This window comes from Schistocerca nitens, chromosome 6 (assembly GCF_023898315.1).
Source record: "Schistocerca nitens isolate TAMUIC-IGC-003100 chromosome 6, iqSchNite1.1, whole genome shotgun sequence".
Classification (NCBI taxonomy): domain Eukaryota; kingdom Metazoa; phylum Arthropoda; class Insecta; order Orthoptera; family Acrididae; genus Schistocerca; species Schistocerca nitens.
The window spans coordinates 252,367,158-252,388,684 of NC_064619.1; the positions used below are offsets into that span (position 1 = coordinate 252,367,158).

General features: G+C 43.6%; 1 protein-coding gene across 1 annotated transcript in view; it reads left to right on the forward strand.

The window, feature by feature from the left end:
• Positions 1 to 729: 729 nt before the first annotated feature.
• Positions 730 to 21,527, forward strand: part of LOC126262479 (cuticle protein 19.8-like) — a 28,171-nt gene continuing 7,373 nt past the window's right edge. Inside the window, exons 1-2 of the mRNA XM_049959142.1 lie at positions 730 to 840; positions 10,758 to 11,090. Of these exons, the coding sequence (XP_049815099.1) occupies positions 826 to 840; positions 10,758 to 11,090 (348 nt within the window). The 5' untranslated portion in view covers positions 730 to 825. The remainder of the gene's footprint in view (positions 841 to 10,757; positions 11,091 to 21,527) is intronic.

Below are 21,527 nucleotides of genomic sequence, written 5' to 3' on the forward strand. Positions count from 1 at the left end.
AACTGGCAGAGGTGGACTAAACTCGGGAATCGGTTGACAGGACACGTTCTGAGACATCAATGGTTCACCGATTTAGTACTGGAGGACAGTGTGGGGGGTTAAAGGTGAAACGAAGAATAAAGTAAACACATTCAAAAAAGTGTTCAAATGGCTCTGAGCACTATGCGACTTAACGTCTGAGGTCATCAGTCGCCTAGAACTTAGAACTAATTAAACCTAACTAACCTAAGGACATCACACACATCCATGCCCGAGGCAGGATTCGAACCTGCGACCGTAGCGGTCGCTCGGCTCCAGACTGTAGCGCCTAGAACCGCACGGCGACTCCGGCCGGCTAAACAGGTTCAAAAGGATGTAAGCTGCAGTAGTTATTCGGAGATGAAGAGGTTTGACAACAACAACAACAATTAAAATCTTACGACTAGCACTGGAAATGGAGACGATGATCTGCATAAGGTTCTATCAAAAGCGGAAAGATGCAACGGATATGCAGAAAGCGAGTGAGTTTCATGAGGTAAGACAGCAGAGTGGAGCAGAAGACGGAGTTGTTTCGCCAGAGGGCAGGGCTCCCTGGCGGCCCTGATACCATCTGGCTGGCCTCGCGGTGACCCTTCACGGCGCATCCTGGCCGCAGCCGCCTGTCAACTCACGCCCACTATGCCGTTAACTTAAAGGCCCGTTTTGTAACGCCTCGAGCAGGCCGAAATGACGCTATATAAGCGGTCTACATTCGCTCTTCCGTCTCAGTTGCCTGACCGCCCTCCCAAATGAAACGTTCCGTAATTGCGGCCTGTATTTGCTGACTGCAGCACATCTGAAGCGGCGATGCTGTGCCTGAAGGTAGAGTACCTGCTGTCGCGAGACAGGCAGCAGTCACACGAGAAGGGGCGCGGTAAACTAAAACTTTCCTCTTTTCTTTGGTACATCTCTGTCGCTACTGATCTCAACTGGACGCTCCCCAATTTCCTCTGTCCTGTGCACCGTCCTTAACCTACTTCTAACTTCTCCAGTTTTTACGGTCATCTGGTTTTCCAAGCCTTCTTCTTCTATTTCGTTTCTTCTTTGTCAACTTACAATCGATGCCACCCCGTTGAGGGCATCTTTTTTGCAATACATGCTCATCCAAGATGTTTTCCTCATTCATCTCGTTTCTATCAGCTATCTTGTCCCTCTTATTCCTAGAAGTACTTCTTTATTCCTCATTCTGTCAGCACATTTCACATTAAGCCCTTTCTTTCATTATCACATTTCCTCTTTCTTTTTAGTTGCCTGTGTTCACTAGCATATAACACTACAACCTAGACAAACTATTTCTCAGATCTGTTTCATAGTTTTGTTGAAAACATTTCTGATGTCAACAAATATTTCACAAAAAATGGTTCAAATGGCTCTGAGCACTATGGAGCTTAATTTCTGAGGTCATCAGTCCCCTAAACTTAGAACTACTTAAACCTAACTAACCTAAGGACATCACAAACATCCATGCCCGAGGCAGGATTCGAACCTGCGACCGTAGCGGTCGCGCGGTTCTAGACCTTAGCGCCTATAACCGCTCGGCCACTCCGGCTGGCGCAAAAATATTTCACATTTCAAATGTCTTTTTACCATACGAATTTCTTCTACGAAACTCCCAAAGTACCTAAAACACATTGCTTATTCCTGGATCTTTCCTTCCTATGATATTTTGACGGATTTTACAAGTTTGCTGATTTTTATCACTTAGATGGTCCCTACATTTAATCTCATTCCATAATATTTTCCCACTTATACAACCCTCTTCCTATGATTCTATCAAGATTGCTTGATCATTTCCATGCTTAATTGTCTTTATCCTTTCTCCTCCTACGCCTCCTGCTTTTCGAAATACTTTTTCTGTTAGATTCGGAACACAATTATTGAAACATGTTGATGGCAGGCAACAAATTTCTATAAAACTTCCTATATCCGTATCATCTACTTCTTTATCGGCTTCTTACACGAGGCATAACACGATCTCCTCACAAAAAATACTGAAATTAGATTTCTGAGTTGTAAACCTGCTGCGTAATCTTTCTTTGCATACAGAAGACATGGCTTCACAACTACTCACTTCACGGGGTTAGACTGCATTGCTAATCACTTGCATATCCAAGCGTGTATTGCAGCTCATACGGATTCCACGTTTGTTGCATATCGCAGATGTTATTGTAATTTTAATATCCAGCTGTATAGTAAGTCAGATTCATGACTGGAGCTATGTGATCTTGTGTCAGCTGACAGCGACAAATCTCTCCCCACGGTTTTTACAATATTCCTGGAAGCAGCTAATAAATTACCACTTCAGCAAAAACGTCCTTTGTTAGTAATACTACCCGTTTTAGACATGTTGTATCGTCTTTCCAAAACTAGCAACTCTTGTAAGGGGGACACGGCATACTGTATTATGCACCCTTGATGCTGACAAGGAACCATTTAGCAGAAGAAGAATTTCATCTACTGCATTTATCAAGTAGCATAGACACGTGAAAATATTAATAAATTTATTTCTTGATCACACAATGAAAACAAGTTTAGTTGGCGAGTATTGTGAGTTGTTCAGTGCCTTTCCTTGACCGGTAACTAATTCAGATTTTTAAACAGTTCTGTGAAATTCTGCCTTGAGACAAACAAACCGGTAACCATTCACCATGCCGTTCTTTGTCTACACAGGATATCCTTATTTATCCAGTTGCGTATGCGTCCTGCAGTCCTACAAAGACATTATGTATTGCTACTTCCTTTTCATTGTACTATATGACACTCCATTTTTAACTTATTGTAGTTGAGAGGCACAAATGTAACTCCAGTAAAATACAAGAGATTGCATATTTCTATAAAAGGAGCTAGCTTCCAACCGAGCAGGTTGTACGGATGTAGATCTATATTGCTCTTCAGTCTGGTAGCCTTAGTACGTAGGACTGATAGAGAAAACTGAGAAGATCCAAAGAAGAACAACCCATTTCATCGGAGTTCGTTTAGTAAGCGGAGATGCTGATCCACTTCCAGTAGCAGTTGCTACAAGAGATGAGTCGTACATCATGACGCGACTTGCTCTTAAAATTTCGAGTTCATATGTTTCTGGAAGAATCAATGAAAACATTGCTTCCTCCTGTGTAGATTTCGTGAAAAGAGTGTGAGGGTAAAGTCAGTTGGTTTCGATGTCGTGCGGAGGCTTGGCAACAGTCGCTCTTCCCGTTCAACTCGTGACTGGAACTGAGAAGGGGGAAAGCGGTAGTGGCACACAAAATACCCTCCATAGCACACTGCCAGGAGGTTTGCGAATTATCGATGTAGACGTAAATATAGATGAAGCTTAAAATTTCATAATAAGCTTAAGCAGTTTTAACTATGTTAATCTTATACACGTTAACGCGTTATCTACAGTCTGAAGTCACACACACTTCATTCCACTGGCATTAAGACGTGTAATGAACGCAGGGACCGTGTTCGGTTTTCTGAGGGAATACCTAAATTCATGCGTGTGTCTACGTGTCGGTTCCAGGAAAACTTGAAGTGACGTGCCTTTTGGGGAAGCATCTCTTTAGTTAAAAATTCTGCGGGCCATTTAGTACAAATAAATTTTTTCCAGTAGATGTTTACGTCTTGCCGAGTCCTAATTTTCCCATGACACAATATCTCGTTAGTAGGCTGATTCACGACATTCAAAATATGTTACATAATATGAAAAAAGCCGGTCGTTGTGTCAAAGCGGTTCTAGGCGCTGCAGTCCGGAACCGCGCGATTGCTACGGTCGCAGGTTCGAACCCTGCCTCGGGCATGGATGTGTGTGATGTCCTTAGGTTGCTTAGGTTTAAGTAGTTCTAAGTTCTAGGGGACTGATGACCTCAGATGTTAAGTCCCATAGTGCTCAGAGCCATTTGAACCATTTTTTAGTATGAAAAACAAACGAGCTCCTCTTCGCATGATAGACGTTTTCGAAGTCTGTCACGGTTGTCAGCAACGATGCAACGTTCTTTAACATGGTTTTGGAGTCGTAGCTTGACGTGGACTAGGTAGGAAAATGCCGTGGACTACCTATCGTCTGCAAACCAAGATCAATGGCCAGTAGACAGGGAACGTTGAGACTGCCGTGAGCTCAAATCAGAAAACCAGGATCATCTTATGCAACACACACTCACAGAGTTTAATGTCACATTCTAGATCCAGAAATCGAGATGACAGTTGTTCCGCATGTTTCAATGGCGAGATACGAAATGTCGAACCAACCGTGGGGTGGGTCAATGACCATAGCCATGTAATGAGTTTGCGGCGACCTCTTTCGCGACATCCGAAAGCTGAATTACGTACCGAACAAATAATATAGTTGCCACTCAGCGAATCTGTCACAATGTCCTTTGAATCAGCCGTGCGGGGTGGCCGTGCGGTCTGAGGGGCCTCGTCGCGGTTCGCACGGTTCCTCTCGTCGGAGGTTCGAGTCCTCCCTCGGGCATGAGGGTGTGTGTTGTCCTTCGCGTAATTTAGTTTAAGTTAGGTTAAGTAGTGTGTAAGTTTAGGGACCGCTGGCCACAGCCATTTGGTCCCATAGTCCTTCTCTTGAATCGCGGTATAATAGAGTATATGCTCATCGTTCCAAGACGCTTTCCATGCATGGCTTCTAACTTATGGAAGCACTTAATTTCTGAATAGTCTACAGCGGTCCGTCCTTTATGCACCAAGCCTTTCTCTTGCTGATACAGAAAATGTCCGATTACCTAGTCTAAATGTTTAAAACGTTTTCATAAACAACTGCCATCGATCAAAAGTAACGATCCCTCACGACTACATATCACGCCTGTTTTGTCAATGTTCCAGGGCTTAAATGGCCTCGACGTTTGCAGAGGACATTTTTCACTGTGCACGCTGGTAGTCCTAACGCCTTTCACTTGCATCAGCCATACATCTCCTTTCTCCATGAGCATCTACTCTGCTTCATATTAAAAGTAATTAAGTATGTCGAACAGGATGACCTCGACCATGCCAATTCCGAAAAAATCAGTATGCGAAACACAACTTGTGTTTTCTCGTATGACACCCTGAGAGTCCTGAATCAAGGCAGTCAGGTAGATGCAACATTCCTCGCTCTACGGAAAGCGTTCGTCTCAGTACCAAATCAATGTCTATTAATGAAAGTACGATCACATGGTGTAACAAACGAAATTTGTAGCTCGGTTCTTGGTAAGGAAGACGTAGCGTCTCATCTTGGATGGAGAGCCAAGTGTAAATGTAAGAATACGATGGTACGCAGAACTTAAGAATGAAAGTAACTTTCTCATGATGTGCCACTACCAAATAAAATAGCCCGAATAAATTTGGACCATACACACAAAGAACTGCTACACTATAGTACAAAGTGTAACTCGGACTGGTATGCAGAACTTAAGGATGAAAGTAACTTTCTCATTCTGTGTCACTACCAGATAAAATAACAAATTTGGACTATACATACAAAGAACTGCTACACTATAGTACAAAATGTAACTCGGAGAGATACACAATGAGACGAACAGAAATGACAAATGGTTCAAATGGCTCTGAGCACTATGGGACTTAACAGAGGAGGTCATCAGTCCCCTAGAACTTAGAACTACTTAAACCTAACTAACCTAAGGACATCATACACATCCATACCCCAGGCAGGATTCGAATCTGCGACCGTAGCGGTCGCACGGTTCCAGACTGAAGCGCCTAGAACCGCTCGGCCACCCCGGCCGGCCAGAAATGACACTTTTATTCAAAGAAAAAAATTATTCTGAAGTCACCGCGATTCATGGTGGACCCCTGGACATTACAAATGGCGGGAAATGGTTCTTAATAGGGTCCGTGGCACATCGGGCGGCAATGCATGCTTTGCAACATGCCACATGGCTACAAAGTTGATAATGCATTCTTGTGGTCCGGAGTTTCATTCCTCCACAAGCGCGGTTAACAACTGCATGTGGACGTGATGCAGTACGCCTCCCCAATGCATCCATGCTACCACTCTCCCCATATTTGGGCAAGTAATATATCCAGCAACAGTGTCGAACATGATCGCTTTGGTGGTTCACTTGTTTTGGTGTGGAAGGGAATAATGTTGCATGCGACAACTGATCTCCAAATCTTTGAACACCTTACTTCACACGTAAACGTTGTTGAACCACTGTACTACTTCCCCATATGCATCTTTTTATGAGTGCATTCGGCCTCGACTTCATTTTTATAGATGTCAATGCGCCACCGCATCGAACAGTGCAGGTAGAGCAGCTCTTAGAATGGGAGGCTATCCAGCCAATGGACTGGCCTGCACGTTCTTCGACTTAAATACTACCGAGAACGTGCGAGGTGCGATCCAGAGACGTATGGCAGCACATCAGCAATTATCAACTGTGCTATTGGAGGAATGGAAAACCCTATCACAGGAACTCCTTACCATCCTTATGGCCAGCGTGGAAACACGTTGCAGAGGATGCTTTGCTATCCGTGGTGATCACACACTGTACCAAGAACCATGACCCGTTCTTTTGTGATAACCGTGGTACCATCATAAATCACACTGACTTCACCGTAATTACTATCGTCGAATAAAACTGTGATCTCTGTTCATCGCATTGCGTATTCCTTTAGGTTACCTTCCGTACTGTGCTGTAACATTTCTTTCTATTTACGCTCCAAATCTCATCGATCCAGCAGTGATCCATTATGTGAAAGTTACTTTCATCTTTAAGTTTTACGCATCACTGTAATTTCAGGGGTGCCACAGGTAGTGTATGCAAGGCGTTGTTTTTCCACGTTGACAGGCATACAGTATCGGAGTATCCTCAGGCCATTCGCAGTTATATCTAGTGAAGTACTATCTGAAAAATGCTGCAAAACATTCTTAGATTCTGATAAGGTTTTGAAATTATGCGAAGTTTGAGGAACTGCTTTAAATGTTCAGTAATGTAAAACTGTGAGCTTCACAAAACGCAGGAAAGCAGTCTCGTATGACTACAATGTGAGTCATAAATTCAATTAGTCAACTCATACAAATGTCTTGTTGCAATATTAAGTGGGAATATTAAATGGAATGATCACATAGGATGATTGATAGATGGAGTTGTTAAACTAGTGTAGGCTATCTTAAACTGTCACAAGTAAACATGGACTACAGTAGTTTTCCTGGTTGCCTTGGTCAGTTAAGATGATGACTGCGTTACCTGCACATTAGCTATGTTGCATGACTATCAAGCGTCACTTTATTTAGATGCTTGGTTTGCGCATGTGGTCAGTGTCTTACTACACGGAAGAGCCTGTGACACTGGTACACCTGCCTAATATCGTGTAGGGCTTCCGCGAGCGTGCAGAAGTGCCGCAACACTCGACTAACGTCTGAAGCAGTTCTGGAGTAAACTGAGACCATAAATCCGTAAGAGGATGAGGAGGTGGCGATCTCTTTTGAAGAGCTTGTTGCAAGGCATCCCACATATGCTCAATACTGTTCAAGACTGGGGAGTTTGGCGGCCAGCGGAAGTGTTTAAACTCAGAATAATGTTCCTGGAGCGACTCTGAGTGAATTGTCCAAGTCCGTTGGAGTGCACAATTGACATGAATGGATGAAGGTGATCAGACAGGATGCTTATGTACGTTTCACCTGTCAGAGTCGTATCTAGACGAATCAGGGGTCCCATATCACGCCAACTGTACACGCCCCACACCATTACAGAGCCTCCATCACATTGAAAAGTCCCCTGCCGACATGCAGGGTCCATGGATTCAAGAGGTTGTCTCCATACCCGTACCGTCCATCCACACGACACAATTTGAAACTAGACTCGCCCCACCAGGAAACATGTTTCCAGTCATCAACAGTACAATATCGGTGTTGACGGGCCCAGGCGAGGCATAAAGCTTTGTGTCGTGCAGTCATCACGGGCACAACAGTGGGGCTTCGGCTCCGAAAGATCGTGTCGATGATGCTTCGTTCAATGGTTCGCACGCTGACACTTGTTGATGGCCTAACGTGAAATCTGCAGGAATTTGCGGAAGGGTTGCACGATTCTCTTCAGTCGTCGTTGGTCTCGTTCTTGCAACATCTTTTTCCGGTCGCAGCGATGTCTGAGATTTGATGTCTTACCGAATTCCTGATATTCGCGGTACACTCGTACGGGAAAATTGCCACTTCATAGCTACCACGGAGATGCTATGTCCCATCGCTCGTGCGACGACTATAACACCACGTTCAAACCTGCATAAATCTTGATAACCTTCCATTGTAGCAGCAGTAACCGATCTAACAACTGCGCCAGACACTTGTCGTCTCAAACAGACGTTGCCGACCGCAGCGCCGTTTTCTGCCTGTTTACGTATTCTGTTTGGATACTCATGTCTGTACCAGTTTTTTTGGCGCTCATTGTAGATTCCCATAGTAACCAGAAGTGGTGAACCACATAGGGTCACATAACCTACGAAACAGTTTTGCTCTACGTAGATGTCGTTCTGTCTGTTACTTAAAAATAAAGAGTATTATACGACAATAAAAATGATTTGAATGTTTAATTTAGGTTCTTCTAAAAAAATTGTTGACTTGTAACGTAAACCAAAGGGATGCTGTACCAAAAATTAAAAAAAACGTTATATAAAACATGTTTGTTATTTGTAAAAAGTATTCACATTTATCAACAATAACAGGAAACTCTTATATTTGATCACAGTGAAGAATGTTCCACAGAATACTAAATTACAACAATAAGTATTTAATTTTTTATGTTTCTGCATATAAACTGTACTTGCTTCAGATGTAACTGATTTGTTTGTATCAACTAATTTTCCTTATATATAAAATGAAATTTATATTTTGTAAGGTTATAAAATATACAATGGACTAATACTAGACGATGTACAGTTACAATTACGCGGAAAACATAAAAACAAGTCAAAGAGAAGTCGTTGGCTTCCAGTTTCTTTCTCATCCATTCGTTTATGTTTCTTTCCATACCAGTGCTACCAATACTAACGATAATCCTACCATTTACTATGTCATTTATGTGCTGAACCAAAACTACCGAAATGTAGTTTTGGTAGAGGGAAATCCTAATAATATGTAAAGCACATTTTGGTTCATTAGCAGGATACGGCAAAACTGTAAGTCTATAAAAGGTTGGTCATATAAAAGGTGATTCACGAAGGTATGCAAATATTTTAATATGTCACTCTACAAGTAAAACTAAAGAAAAAAGTTCATATAAATATAGGTCCGCAAATGTTTAGTTACGGAGTTACGGCTAGTAAAAGATTTTGCCTGAAATCTGGCAGGTTTGCTAATATGAAGCCACTGAAAAACTGTATGAGGTTAAAGTAAAGCACGATTTCCATTTATTTTGTTGTTATTGATCTGGTGAATCTAATAAAACATGTCCCAAGTGTGTATCTGCAGCAGTCTTCCAGAACATCCAGAGAAGAAAAGAAGTAATTTCGTAAAATTTTTAGTTTATTAACTACTTGGCCCAATTTGTTTTTTAAATTCCAGACAACTGCACAAAGTTTTCAACAAAAATTGTAGAGAATTTAATTTTGAAACAATGATGGTAATAACGTTAGCTGAAACTCTGTGAATGTGTCAGATAATCTGCGTTTATTAATACCATTGCATACGTGAATTCATGTTGAAATTAAATACACTAGTATTTTTATGTTCTTTCACTGAACAATACAGAAAACTAACGCATTTCAAGGTTAGGAAACGACTGAAACAACTTACTAACGGTTGCCAACAACGACATAAACGTTTCTACGTTCTTAATGGAAAGTAAAGGCCTGCCGCGGTAGCCGAGCGGTTCTAGGCGCTTCAGTCCGGTGCCGCGTGACTGCTACGGTCGCAGGTTCGAATCCTGCCTCGGGCATGGATGTGTGTGATGTCCTTAGGTTAGTTAGGTTTAAGTCGTTCTAAGTTCTAGGGGAATGATGGCCTCAGATGTGAAGTCCCATAGTGCTCAGAGCCATTTGGAAAGTAAACAAATTTACGGTAATGATTGAAGCAGAAGAAATGAAATAAAATTTGTGATGCCGCCGGGCCTCGAGGTCACAAATTTTAATTCATTTCTGCTACTTCAATCTTTGTCGTAGATAAAGAAGAGGCTTAAGCATCTCAGGGAAAAATAAAGACCTACAAAATAAATGAATTTACTTGTAGAATAATCTTTGCATATCTTCGTGATTCACCCTGAATTCGGGATCCACGATATTTAGTCTTCAAAGAAGGGCAGCACCAATGGTCACAGGTTTGTAAGACACATAGGTGAGTGTCATGGTTATGCTGAAGAAGCGATTGGATAATGCCGCCAACTATTCCGCGAAAATCTATTTGAAAAATTTCAATAATCATCTTTAAGTGAGGAATCTAGGCGTATGCTACTACTCGCTATGTATTGCTCTCGTAGAGATCATAATGATAAGATAAGTCTAATTAAAGCGCGTGTATAGACGTTTACACAGTTAGTCTACCACTGCTCTGTACGCGAATGAAACGAGGAACAGCTGCAAAGCGTGGTATAAGGAAAAATTCCCTCTGGCAGCCGCTGCACAGTGTTCTGCAGAGAACAGATGTTGATGTAGATGTAGAATCCTGGTGCTGTGGCAGTGAAGGCTGAGCACCTTCCACGTCCCAAACGGGGAGTGGTGAGCAGCCTTACGCATTTAATACGCACCTTTCCATGCCTTTCTAGACTTATTGTCTGACATTAGTTCACCGAATCGAATGTGAAAACTGCAACTACTGTGAACAGGTGTTGGTGAGCGTGTCCGCTCTGTGGGGTGCGGTGGCGCAGCAGCAGCAGCAGGCGTTCGGAGGCTTCTCGGGGCCCCTGCAGGGCGGCAGGCCGCAGGACGCGTTCTCCCAGGCCCAGAGCAGGCCGCTGGGCGGCTTCGGGCAGCCGCAGGCGACCGGCAGAGCTCTGGACGCGTTCGGGCGCTCGGCCGGGGTGCCCCCGGGCACCCTCCCACTCGCCGCGGCGCCGGCGCCGCCGCCCCCGCAGCCGCCGCCTCCTCCTCGACGGTCGCCGGCCGTCGGCCTCCGGCCCGACGTCTCTGGCCGGTTAGCGGACGACGTCTTCGGACCGGTGAGCCTGCGCATCACGTAGCAGGGATAGCAAAAACCGACCAGTTATAGAGGATACCGATATTTCGTTTCTGACTAATCGGTATTTTCCGGTATTAAATTTGGCTTCGATTAAAAAAGATTCTTTTTTTATTTGTTGCTAATAACAGAGTGAAAGAGCCGAAAAACCAATTAGCCATAGCAGCGGAGCTAAAATTTCTCGTTTTTACATAAACCGTTTTTTGAAACAGAAGGACTTCTTTCGTCAACTTTGCAAACGGATTAAAGTACTGCAATATTATAGAAAATGGGAAAAACACTCTGTACTATGTAGATAATATTGACAGAATCGAGCACATGGTATAAGAACTGCTACAGCATCGCTGAGACAATAATGTCATGGCTTAAGGTACGTGTGTAGGTGTGGTCTATACCAGACAAACGCGGCCGGCCAGAGAAGTGAGCATCTATCACACGATCAGTAAAACAAAATCCGTTTTTGTAAAGTTACGATAAGTTGATCATTTTCAGTTTGAAATTCCGGGCACGCCATGCTGTTCTCTCAATTGTCCCTCTCGTTTCCTGTTTTTCTTTTTTTTTTCAGTGGTTATTGTTAGAGCTAAGTATATTATATGTGGCCCAAAAATACTCGTCTTCTACCAGTAGTTTTCTTGCAGTGTGCAGCAGGTAAGCTGCTACTGTTCTGTATGGTAGATTCTTGCTGCTTCGCTAGAAATCCATTGTACTGCAGTATGGCTCTAACCAATCTGGAAATATCTTTACGAAATCAAGTAGCAATGAAATACAATCATTTATTTCCTTTGAAAAATTGAAGATTTTTCTACCATTTCTCTGAAGTAAGAATGGAGGGTGGTACAGTACGTAACAGTAATAAATTAATAGCTTAACAACAATTAGTTCATAGTAACAATAAAAACTGAAAGTTGCTGATCTGCCTGCGTCAACATAATGTGCCTTTACCTGCTTGTAGCCCTTGAAAACGGACAAATTAACGGGAAAAATAGAGTTACAGCCGGCCGGAGTGGCCGAGCGGTTCTAGGCGCTACAGTCTGGAACCGCGCACCCGCTACGGTCGCAGGTTCTAATCCTGCCTCGGGCATGGATGTGTGTGATGTCCTTAGGTTAGTTAGGTTTAATTAGTTCTAAGTTCTAGGCAACTGATGACCTCAGAAGTTAAGTCACATAGTGCTCAGAGCCATTTGAACAACCAGAGTTACTCAACGATAGTTTCAAAATAGTTCAAATGGCTCTAGCCACTATGGGACTTAACATTTGAGGTCATCAGTCCCCTAGACTTAGAACTACTTAAACCTAACTAACCTAAGGACATCACACACATCCATGCTCGAGGCAGGATTCGAACCAGCGACCGCGTTAGTTCCACCTTTTAGTACTGACTACTCGTAAAATCCAAATACTGGTGTGATTCTTCATTACAACGTAAGTTTTGAGCAGCGTTTCAGAAAATTGGAATCAATAGGAGAGTACTGGTGATTTTTTTTTTGTAGTATTCAATCAATTATCACTTTCAGAGGAAAGCAGAGAACGGTGTACAGTTTAAGTTTTCTTTTATTTGTCATCTCAATTTAATATTTTGATTCTTTGTATCTTGAAACTTCGATTTCTACCTTTATTACAGGAAATAATAAGAATAAAAAACCGAAAATCGGTTATTTCAGAAACTGGTTATGTTCAGCGGTTTTAACGGTCAGGTTAATCTGGCGTGGAAAAAAATCGATGCAACCGAAAAACAATTGTTTCAGCGATAACCACCATCCCCATTACATAGTATGGATGAGTGATACTGTTGTGTTCTTCAGTCCAAGGACTGATTTGATGCAGCTCTCTGTGCTACTTTGTCCTGTAAAATCTCTGCGTAACCACTACAACCTACATCCATTCGAACTTGTTTCCTCTATTCGAGCCGTGGTGTCCCTCTTCACTTTCTAACGGCCACCTCCCCCTACCACACTTCCCGTCATTACCAAACTGACGGTTCCTTATCCTCACATGATACGTCAACCTTTCTTTTAATCAAATTATGTCATAAATTCCTTCTTCCCTCATTATTTCTTTGATCTTCCCTTCTAACCTTTATCATTCTTCTGTAACAGTATATTTCAAAAGCTCCTGTTCTGTTCTTGTCCGGCCTACTGTCCGTGTTTCACTTCCATACAAGGCTACATTTCCACATTCACTTCCGTATAACGCTACACTCCTGACAAATGTCTTCAGAAAAGACTTCCTATAATTAAAGTGTAGCTACTCACGGAGGTCCAGTATGGATTGCAATTAGTAAGGCAGTAAAAACTGGCAGATATGCTAATGCGTTAATGTGGAGCCGATTTACGCTGAAAAAAATTAGTTCCAATTTAGCCCACCAGGTGCTGGTCTGACGCTGAACAACATCTCGCCGACGTCTCTGTAGATCAGATGGCTGGTTCAAATGGCTCTGAGCACTATGGGACTCAACTGCTGAGGTCATTAGTCCCCTAGAACTAAGAACTAGTTAAACCTAACTAACCTAAGGACATCACAAACATCCATGCCCGAGGCGGGATTCGAACCTGCGACCGTAGCGGTCTTGCGGTTCCAGACTGCAGCGCCTTTAACCGCACGGCCACTTCGGCCGGCTCTGTAGATCAGATTGAAGAAATTCCGTAAGTGGCGGTTAATAATAAAATCAACTTTATGGCTTTCCCATCTGTTTGACCTTTTATGCTCCATCGATTTCCTATTCCGTTACATATGGAAACATTTCTATACATCTTTCTTGCATTCACATCTCACGATTTGCACCGGGTGGCCAAAATTGGAACTAATTTTCTTCCATGTAAATCGGTTCCACCTTAGCACATCATATGATGATTATAGTCCACAATGAACGTCCGTGAGTAGTTGCACTTTGCTTATAAGCACCCAGGATTAGATGTTAACAAATCTCTCTTGGTCAGAAACGTTTTTCGTCCTCTTGCCAATCTGAACTTTATATCCTCTCTATTCCAGCCTATGTCAGTTGTTTTGATGCCCAAGTAGTAAAACATATCTACATTTAGTGTCTCATTTCCTAATCTTATTCCCAGTGCATCGCCTTATTTAATTCGAATTCATTTCATTGTAGTTCTGTTAGTTTTGTTGACATTTATTTTGTAACCTCTTTTCAGGGCACTATTCATTCCGTTCAGCTGTTCTTCTAAGATATTTTCTGTGTCTGACAGAATTATATCATCAGCAAACTTCAAATTCTTTTATCTACTCCCCAAACGTTTTCCAAATTTATCCTTGCTTTCCTTCAAAGCTAGCTCAGTGTGCAAAGTGAAAAAAATCGGGATAGGCTACAACCCTGTCTCACTCCCTTCTACTGCTTCGCTTTGATGACATTTCAGTCTTACAAACTGCCCACTGATTTCGATACAAGTTGTACATACCCTTACACCATTAAAATTGCTACACCAAGAACAAATTCAGATGATAAACGGGTATTCATTGGACAAATATATTATACGAGAACTGACATGTGATTACATTTTCACGCAATTTTGGTGCATAGATCCTGAGAAATCAGCACCCAGAACAACCACCTCTGGCCGTAATAACTGCCTTGATACGCCTGGGCATGGAGTCAAACAGAGCTTGGATGGCGTGTACAGGTGCAGCTGCCAATGCAACTTCAGCACTATACCACAGTTCATGAAAAGTAGTGACTGGCGTATTGTGACGAGCCAGTTGCTCGGCCACCATCGACCAAACGTTTTCAATTGGTGAGAGATCTGGAGAATGTGCTGGCCAGGGCAGCAGTCTAACATTTTCTGTATCCAGAAAGGCCAGTATAGGAGCTGCAACATGCTGTCGTGCATTATCCTGCTGAAGTGTAGGGTTTCGCAGGGATCGAATGAAGGGTAGAGCCAAGGGTCGTAACACATCTGAAATGTAACGTCCACTGTTCAAAGTGACGTCAATGCGAACAAGAGGTGACCGAGACGTGTAACCAATGGCACCCCATACCATCACGCGGGGTGATACGCCAGTATGGCGATGACGAATACACGCTTCCAATGTGCGTTCATCGCGATGTCGCCAAACACGGATGCAACCATCATGATCCTGTAAATAGAACCTGGATTCATCCGAAAAAGTGACGTTTCGCCATTCGTGCACCCAGGTTCGTCGTTGAGTACACCATCGCAGGCACTCCTGTCTGTGATGCAGCGTCAAGGATAACCGCAGCCATGGTCTCCGAGCTGATAGTCCATGCTGATGCAAACGTCGTCCAACTGTTCGTGCAGATGGGTGTTGTCTTGCAAACGTCCCCATCTGTTGACTCAGGGATCGAGAGGTGGCTGCACGATCCGTTACAGCCAATCGGATAAGATGCATGTCATCTCGACTGGTAGTGATAGAGGCCGTTGGGATCCAGTACGGCTTTCCGTATTACCCTCCTGAACCCACCGATTTCATGTTCTGCTAACAGTCATTGGATCTCGACGAACGCGAGCAGCAATGTCACGATACGATAAACCGCAATCGCGATAGGCTACAATCCGACCTTTACCAAAGTCGGAAACGTGATGGTACGCATTTCTCCTCCTTACAGGAGGCATCACAACAACGTTTCAGCAGGCAACGCCCGTCAATTTCTGTTTGTGTATGAGAAATCGGTTGGAAACTTTCCTGATGTCCTGTAAATATCAGGTTCAGTGCCATGGAAATGGATAGTTGGTAGAAAATGGGAAGAAGCCTTGTGTGTAAGCACGACCACAGTGTAACCAGTTGTTGTTGCTAAATTTTGGGGAGGAGACCAAACAGCGAGGTCATCAGTCTCGTCGGATTAGGGACGGACGGGGAAGGAACCGTCCCGGCATTAGCCTGAAACAATGTCGGGAAATGACGGAATACCTAAATCAGGATGGCCGGACGCGGGATTGAACCGTCGTCGTCCCGAATGCGAGTCCAGTGTGCTAACCACTGCGCCACCTCGTTTGGTCATAGTGTAACCAGGAGGATGGGTGGGGAAGATATAGAAGGAAGAGGGAGGGGGGACATTAATTTGGAATGGGACAGGTGAGGAGAAGTTATAGATGACAGGATGATTAAGTATCGAGGCGGTTTACATTGTCTGGAATAGAGAGCCGTTGAAGTTGCGCTGGGACAGGATATGAAGTGCTTGAAACTGTAAGAACAGTTAAATGTGTCGTTATAGTGCTCAGAGTCATTTGAACCATTTTGATGAAAAGGGATGGTAATTTTATGAGACAGTAGAGGATCCATGTGCGGTGAAGGTAAACGGATGTGGAAAGCATGACGGAGTGCAGGGTCTTTGAAAGGGATGAAATAATTTGGGTGGAGTGGATATTCAGGCAACATTGGTGTGCGAGAGGATGGAACAGAAGGAGTTTTTGTGGTTGTTGACTACAGCAGAGCGTCGCGATCCTAATGTTCGGCCAGTCAGTAGTTTATTCCAACGTAGACATTCTGTTGGGTGGTTACGACGTGAATTTTCGCTCTTAGTTGTCGCTCGAGGCTTGTTCCAACATATTTTAGTGTATTTAAGACCTCATCATCTCATCAGTTAACTAGATAGAAGGTTGTGAATTCTGAGGTAAAAATCATGAATGAAAAAGCTAAAGTTGGTTCGTTCTACCGTTATTGCCCATATTTTACAGGAATTAATCTTCAGGAACCACTAATTACACCAGGAGGAAACCTGATTTAGATGGAGGGATCGTTGTGATTTCTGGAGTGTTGGGTAGAAGGCTAGGAATGCAGGAGCATCGGGATACTGAAGGAGATAGATTGGAGGGTTGCTTTTGGAGATCAGCAGTGTAGAGGATATAAAGTAGAAGAGAGAGGACGAGGCCGGCCGCAGTGGCCGAGCGGTTCTAGACACTTCAGCCAGGAACCGCGCCACCGCTACGGTCGCAAGTTCGAATCCTGCCTCGGGTATAGATGTGTGTGATGTCCTTGGGTTAGTTAGGTTTAAGTAGTTCTTAGTCTAGGGCACTGATGACCTCGGATGTTAAGACCCATAGTACTTAGAGAAGCCTATTAATTACTTGACACACAATACACTTAGAACTGCAAACGTATTACGGTTTCCGCGCTGGAAAAGTGGCACTGCTTTCCGGTGGAACGACTTTGCACTCAGTAGGCGAATGCTTTTAAGATACCAAAGGAGAAAATACACAGACGGAAAAAAATCGCAGAGCAATGAAATTTCGGAAATACATTTGTCTAAGTAACAAAAAAGTCATCAGTATTGCAGGACAGGTGTTAATTTAAGGAATTCGAAATGTGAAATGCTGGTACAATAACAACCGGAGTAACTGCCGGAATGTTGAACGCAACCATGCAAACATGCATGCATTATGTTGCGCCGGATGTCATTTTGTGGGATGAAGGCCTGTTGCACTTGGTTGGTCAATACAGGGACGGTTAACGCTGGCTACGTATGACGCTGGAGCTGTCGTCTGATGATGTCCCATATGTGATCGGTTGGAGACAGATCTGGTGACCGAGCAGGCCAAGGCAACATGTCGACACTCTGCAGAGCTCGTTGGGTTACAATAGCAGCATGCGGGCGAGCGTTATCCCGTTGCAAAACACCCCTGAAATGCTGTTAATTAATGGCAGCACAACAGGTCGAAACACCAGATTGAGGTACAGATTTGCAGTCAGGGTACGTGGGATACCCATAAGAGCGCTCCTGATGTCATACGAAATCGCACCGCGGACTGAAACTTCACGTGCAAATCCAGTGTGTCTAGCACGCAGACAGTTTGATTACAGGACCTTAATTGGCCTCCTCCTAACCAACATATGGAAATCATTGGCACCGAAGCAGAACCAGATTTCATCATAAAACACAACAGACCTCTATCCTGTCCTCCAATGAGCTTTCGCTTCACACTACTGAAGTCGCAAATGGTTGTCGATTTGGGTCAATTGAATGCACGCTGCAGGGCGTCTGTCATTGAAGTAACCGATTTGTAACAGTTCGTTGTGTCACTGTGGTTCCGACTGCTGCTCAAATTTCTGATGTAGTACGATGCCCTAGAGCCAAACGACGAACACGATGGGATTTCCTCCCTGTAGTGCCATGTCGCCGGCCGGAGATCGGTCGGTCTTTTTTGCGACCGTACATTCTCGTGACTACAGCTGCCAGTAATCATGTACGGAGTCTACTTTTTCCGTCACTGTATGTTATATCCGCAAGTTGCATCCTGTCCGGGGAGAGCTACTAACGACTCACGGCTGCAATGTGGAACGGCTGCTACTGAACGATCGGAAGGAACGAATACGCTACAGGGGTGCGAATAACACATCACCTTGTACAGCTACCTCCGCCTAATAATTTGCGAGAGGCAACTCGGGAATTCACCATTAGCGTGACAAGGCACGAGTGCTATTGAGTTATTTCAAAAAGTTATTGAAATTGTAGAAGCAAGAACAGATAAGTTTTAAAAACTGAATAGACTTCTCTTTGCTATCCAAAAACGAAATGTATGGTGTAAAGAAGCTTTTCCGTTGGTAAATAGTACACTATTAAAAATTTAACAGGTTTCAGCGTAATCATTTCAATGCTTAGTTAATTATGATTCCAAAAAAATGCAAGTGACAGTTATAAATATTACCAAAGCACCAGTTTAATCAGTCATGGTTACAAAATACTGATAGGAGTTATTTGCAGGAGAATGAAAGACTGGTAGAAGTCGACCTCGAAGAGTATTTTGGGTTTTGAAGAAAGATAGGATCACACGAGGCAGTACTGATTTCTCTTAGAACATAGATTGAAGAAAAGCAACTCTATATTTACAGCATTTTTAGATTGAGGGTAAGCTCTTTACAGTGCTGACTGGATTAAACACTTTTAAATTCTGAAGGTAACAGGGATATAATACACAACTGGCCATTAAAATTGCTACACCAGGAAGATGACGTGCTACAGACGCGAAATTTAACCAACAGGAAGACGATGCTGTGATGTGCAATTGATTAGCTTTTCAGAGCATTCACACAACGTTGGCGCCGGTGGCGACACCTATACAGAGCACATTTTCAAAACTCCCGCCCCCCAACCTCCTCCCCCCTCCCAGTCGAGGTCCTCCAGCGTTTTAGTGCAAGTTCAATGCTCTTTTCTAAAGGGACATCACCGTTTTTTCAACGCGTTTAAATATACGTAGTTTTGTTCTTATGTTTATGTTTTAGTCCTTCGATTTTAATCCTAGTCTGCCGCTGTGGCCGAGCGGTTCTAGGGGCTTCCGTTCGGAACCGCGTGACCGCTACGGTCGCAGGTTCGAATTCTGCCTCGGGCAAGGATGTGTGTGATGTCATTAGGTTAGTTAGGTCTAAGTAGTTCTAAGTTCTAGGGGCTGATGACCTCAGATGTTTAGTGCCATAGTGCTCAGAGCAATTTGAACTATTTTAATCCAAACAACCAAGAAAATCAACAGTTTTAATATAATGTAAATGCAAACAAAATTCATCCTGTACCAGTCTTGTTCAGCATATTTTGTGTTATTACATATTTCTCAAACTCAGAGCGGCATAAAAAAGAAGCTAAGAACAATTAAGGAACTTCAAAGTGTGCTTAGTAAAAGTCTAATGCAAGATAAGTAGAAAAAAATATCTACCACGCTCAATACGCTACTGACAACGAAAAACTGGACTTATTTGAAGTGGAGACCCCTATCCAGAAATGCTGAGTTTGGGACCTGGGTGACGTCGAAGTTTGCGGGCGGTGTTTTCTGGTTGTGTTTGGTCTCCTCATAAGCTATTCAAGCCAACAGCCGCTACTGTGAGGAGGTCGAAGAAGGTGCCCCTGGAGGATACCTAATATGGTGACTAATGTACTAAATTGGAAATGCATGTAATGAACAAAACAGCACCTTACACAGCAAGTAGCGCTCACAATCACCCAACTGATTTTCTTACGTGTTCTAATAACTGCGGTTAGCGTAAATCTTATAAAAAAAAATTTGTGTCCATCCTAATCGATATTAACTGAAGCTCTATGATCTTTATTGTGGCTGTCAAAGTTTGCTACCTAAAATGGCGAACAAAAAACTACACTACTGGCCATTAAAATTGCTACTCCAAGAAGAAATGTAGATGATAAATGGGTATTCAATGTACAAATATATATACTAGAAGTGACATGTGATTACATTTTCGCGCGATTTGGGTGCATAGATCCTGAGAAATCAGTACCCAGAACAACCACCTCTGGCCGTAATAACGGCCTCGATACGCCTGGGCATTGAGTCAAACAGAGCTTGGATGGCTTGTACAGGTACAGCTGCCCATGCAGGTTCAACACGATACCACAGTTTATCACGAGTAGTGACTGGCGTATTGTGACGACCCAGTTGCTCGGCCACCATTGACCAAACGTTTTCAATTGGTGAGAGATCTGGAGAATGTGCTGGCCAGGGCAGCAGTCGAACATTTTCTGTATCCAGAAAGGTCAGTATAGGACCTGCAACATGCTGTCGTGCATTATCCTGCTGAAATGTAGAGTTTCGCAGGGATCGAATGAAGGGTAGAGCCACGGGTCGTAACACATCTGAAATGTAACGTCCACTGTTCAAAGTGACGTCAATGCGAACAAGAGGTGACCGAGACGTGTAACCAATGGCACCCCATACCATCACGCGGGGTGATACGCCAGTATGGCGGTGACGAATACACGCTTCCAATGCGCGTTCACCGCGATGTCGTCAAACACGGATGCGACCATCATGATGCTGTAAACAGAACCTGGATTCATCCGAAAAAATGACGTTTTGCCATTCGTGCACCTAGTTTCCTCGTTGAGTACACCATCGCACGCGCTCCTGTCTGTGATGCAGCGTCAAGGATAACTGCAGCCATGGTCTCCGAGCTGATAGGCCATGCTGATGCAAACGTCGTCCAACTGTTCGTACAGATGGTTGTTGTCTTGCAAACGTCCCCATTTGTTGACTCAGGGATCGAGAGGTGGTTGCACGATCCGTTACGGCCATGCGGATAAGAAGCCTGTCATCTCGACTGCTAGTGATGCGAGGCCGTTGGGATCCAGCACGGCGTTCCGTATTACCCTCCAGAACCCACCGATTCCATATTCTGCTAACAGTCATTGGATCTCGAGCAACGCGAGCAGCAATGTCGCGATACGATAAACCGCAATCGCGATACGCTACAATCCGACCTTTATCAAAGGCGGAAACGTGATGGTACGCATTTTTCCTCCTTACACGAGGCATCACAACAACGTTTCAGCAGGCAACGCCGGTCAATTGCTGTTGTGTATGAGAAATTGGTTGGAAACTTTCCTCATGTCAGCATGTTGTAGGTGTCGCCACCGGCGCCAACCTTGTGTGAATGCTCTGAAAAGCTAATCATTTGCATATCACAGCATCTCCTTCCTGTCGGTTAAATTTCGCGTCTGTAGCACGTCATC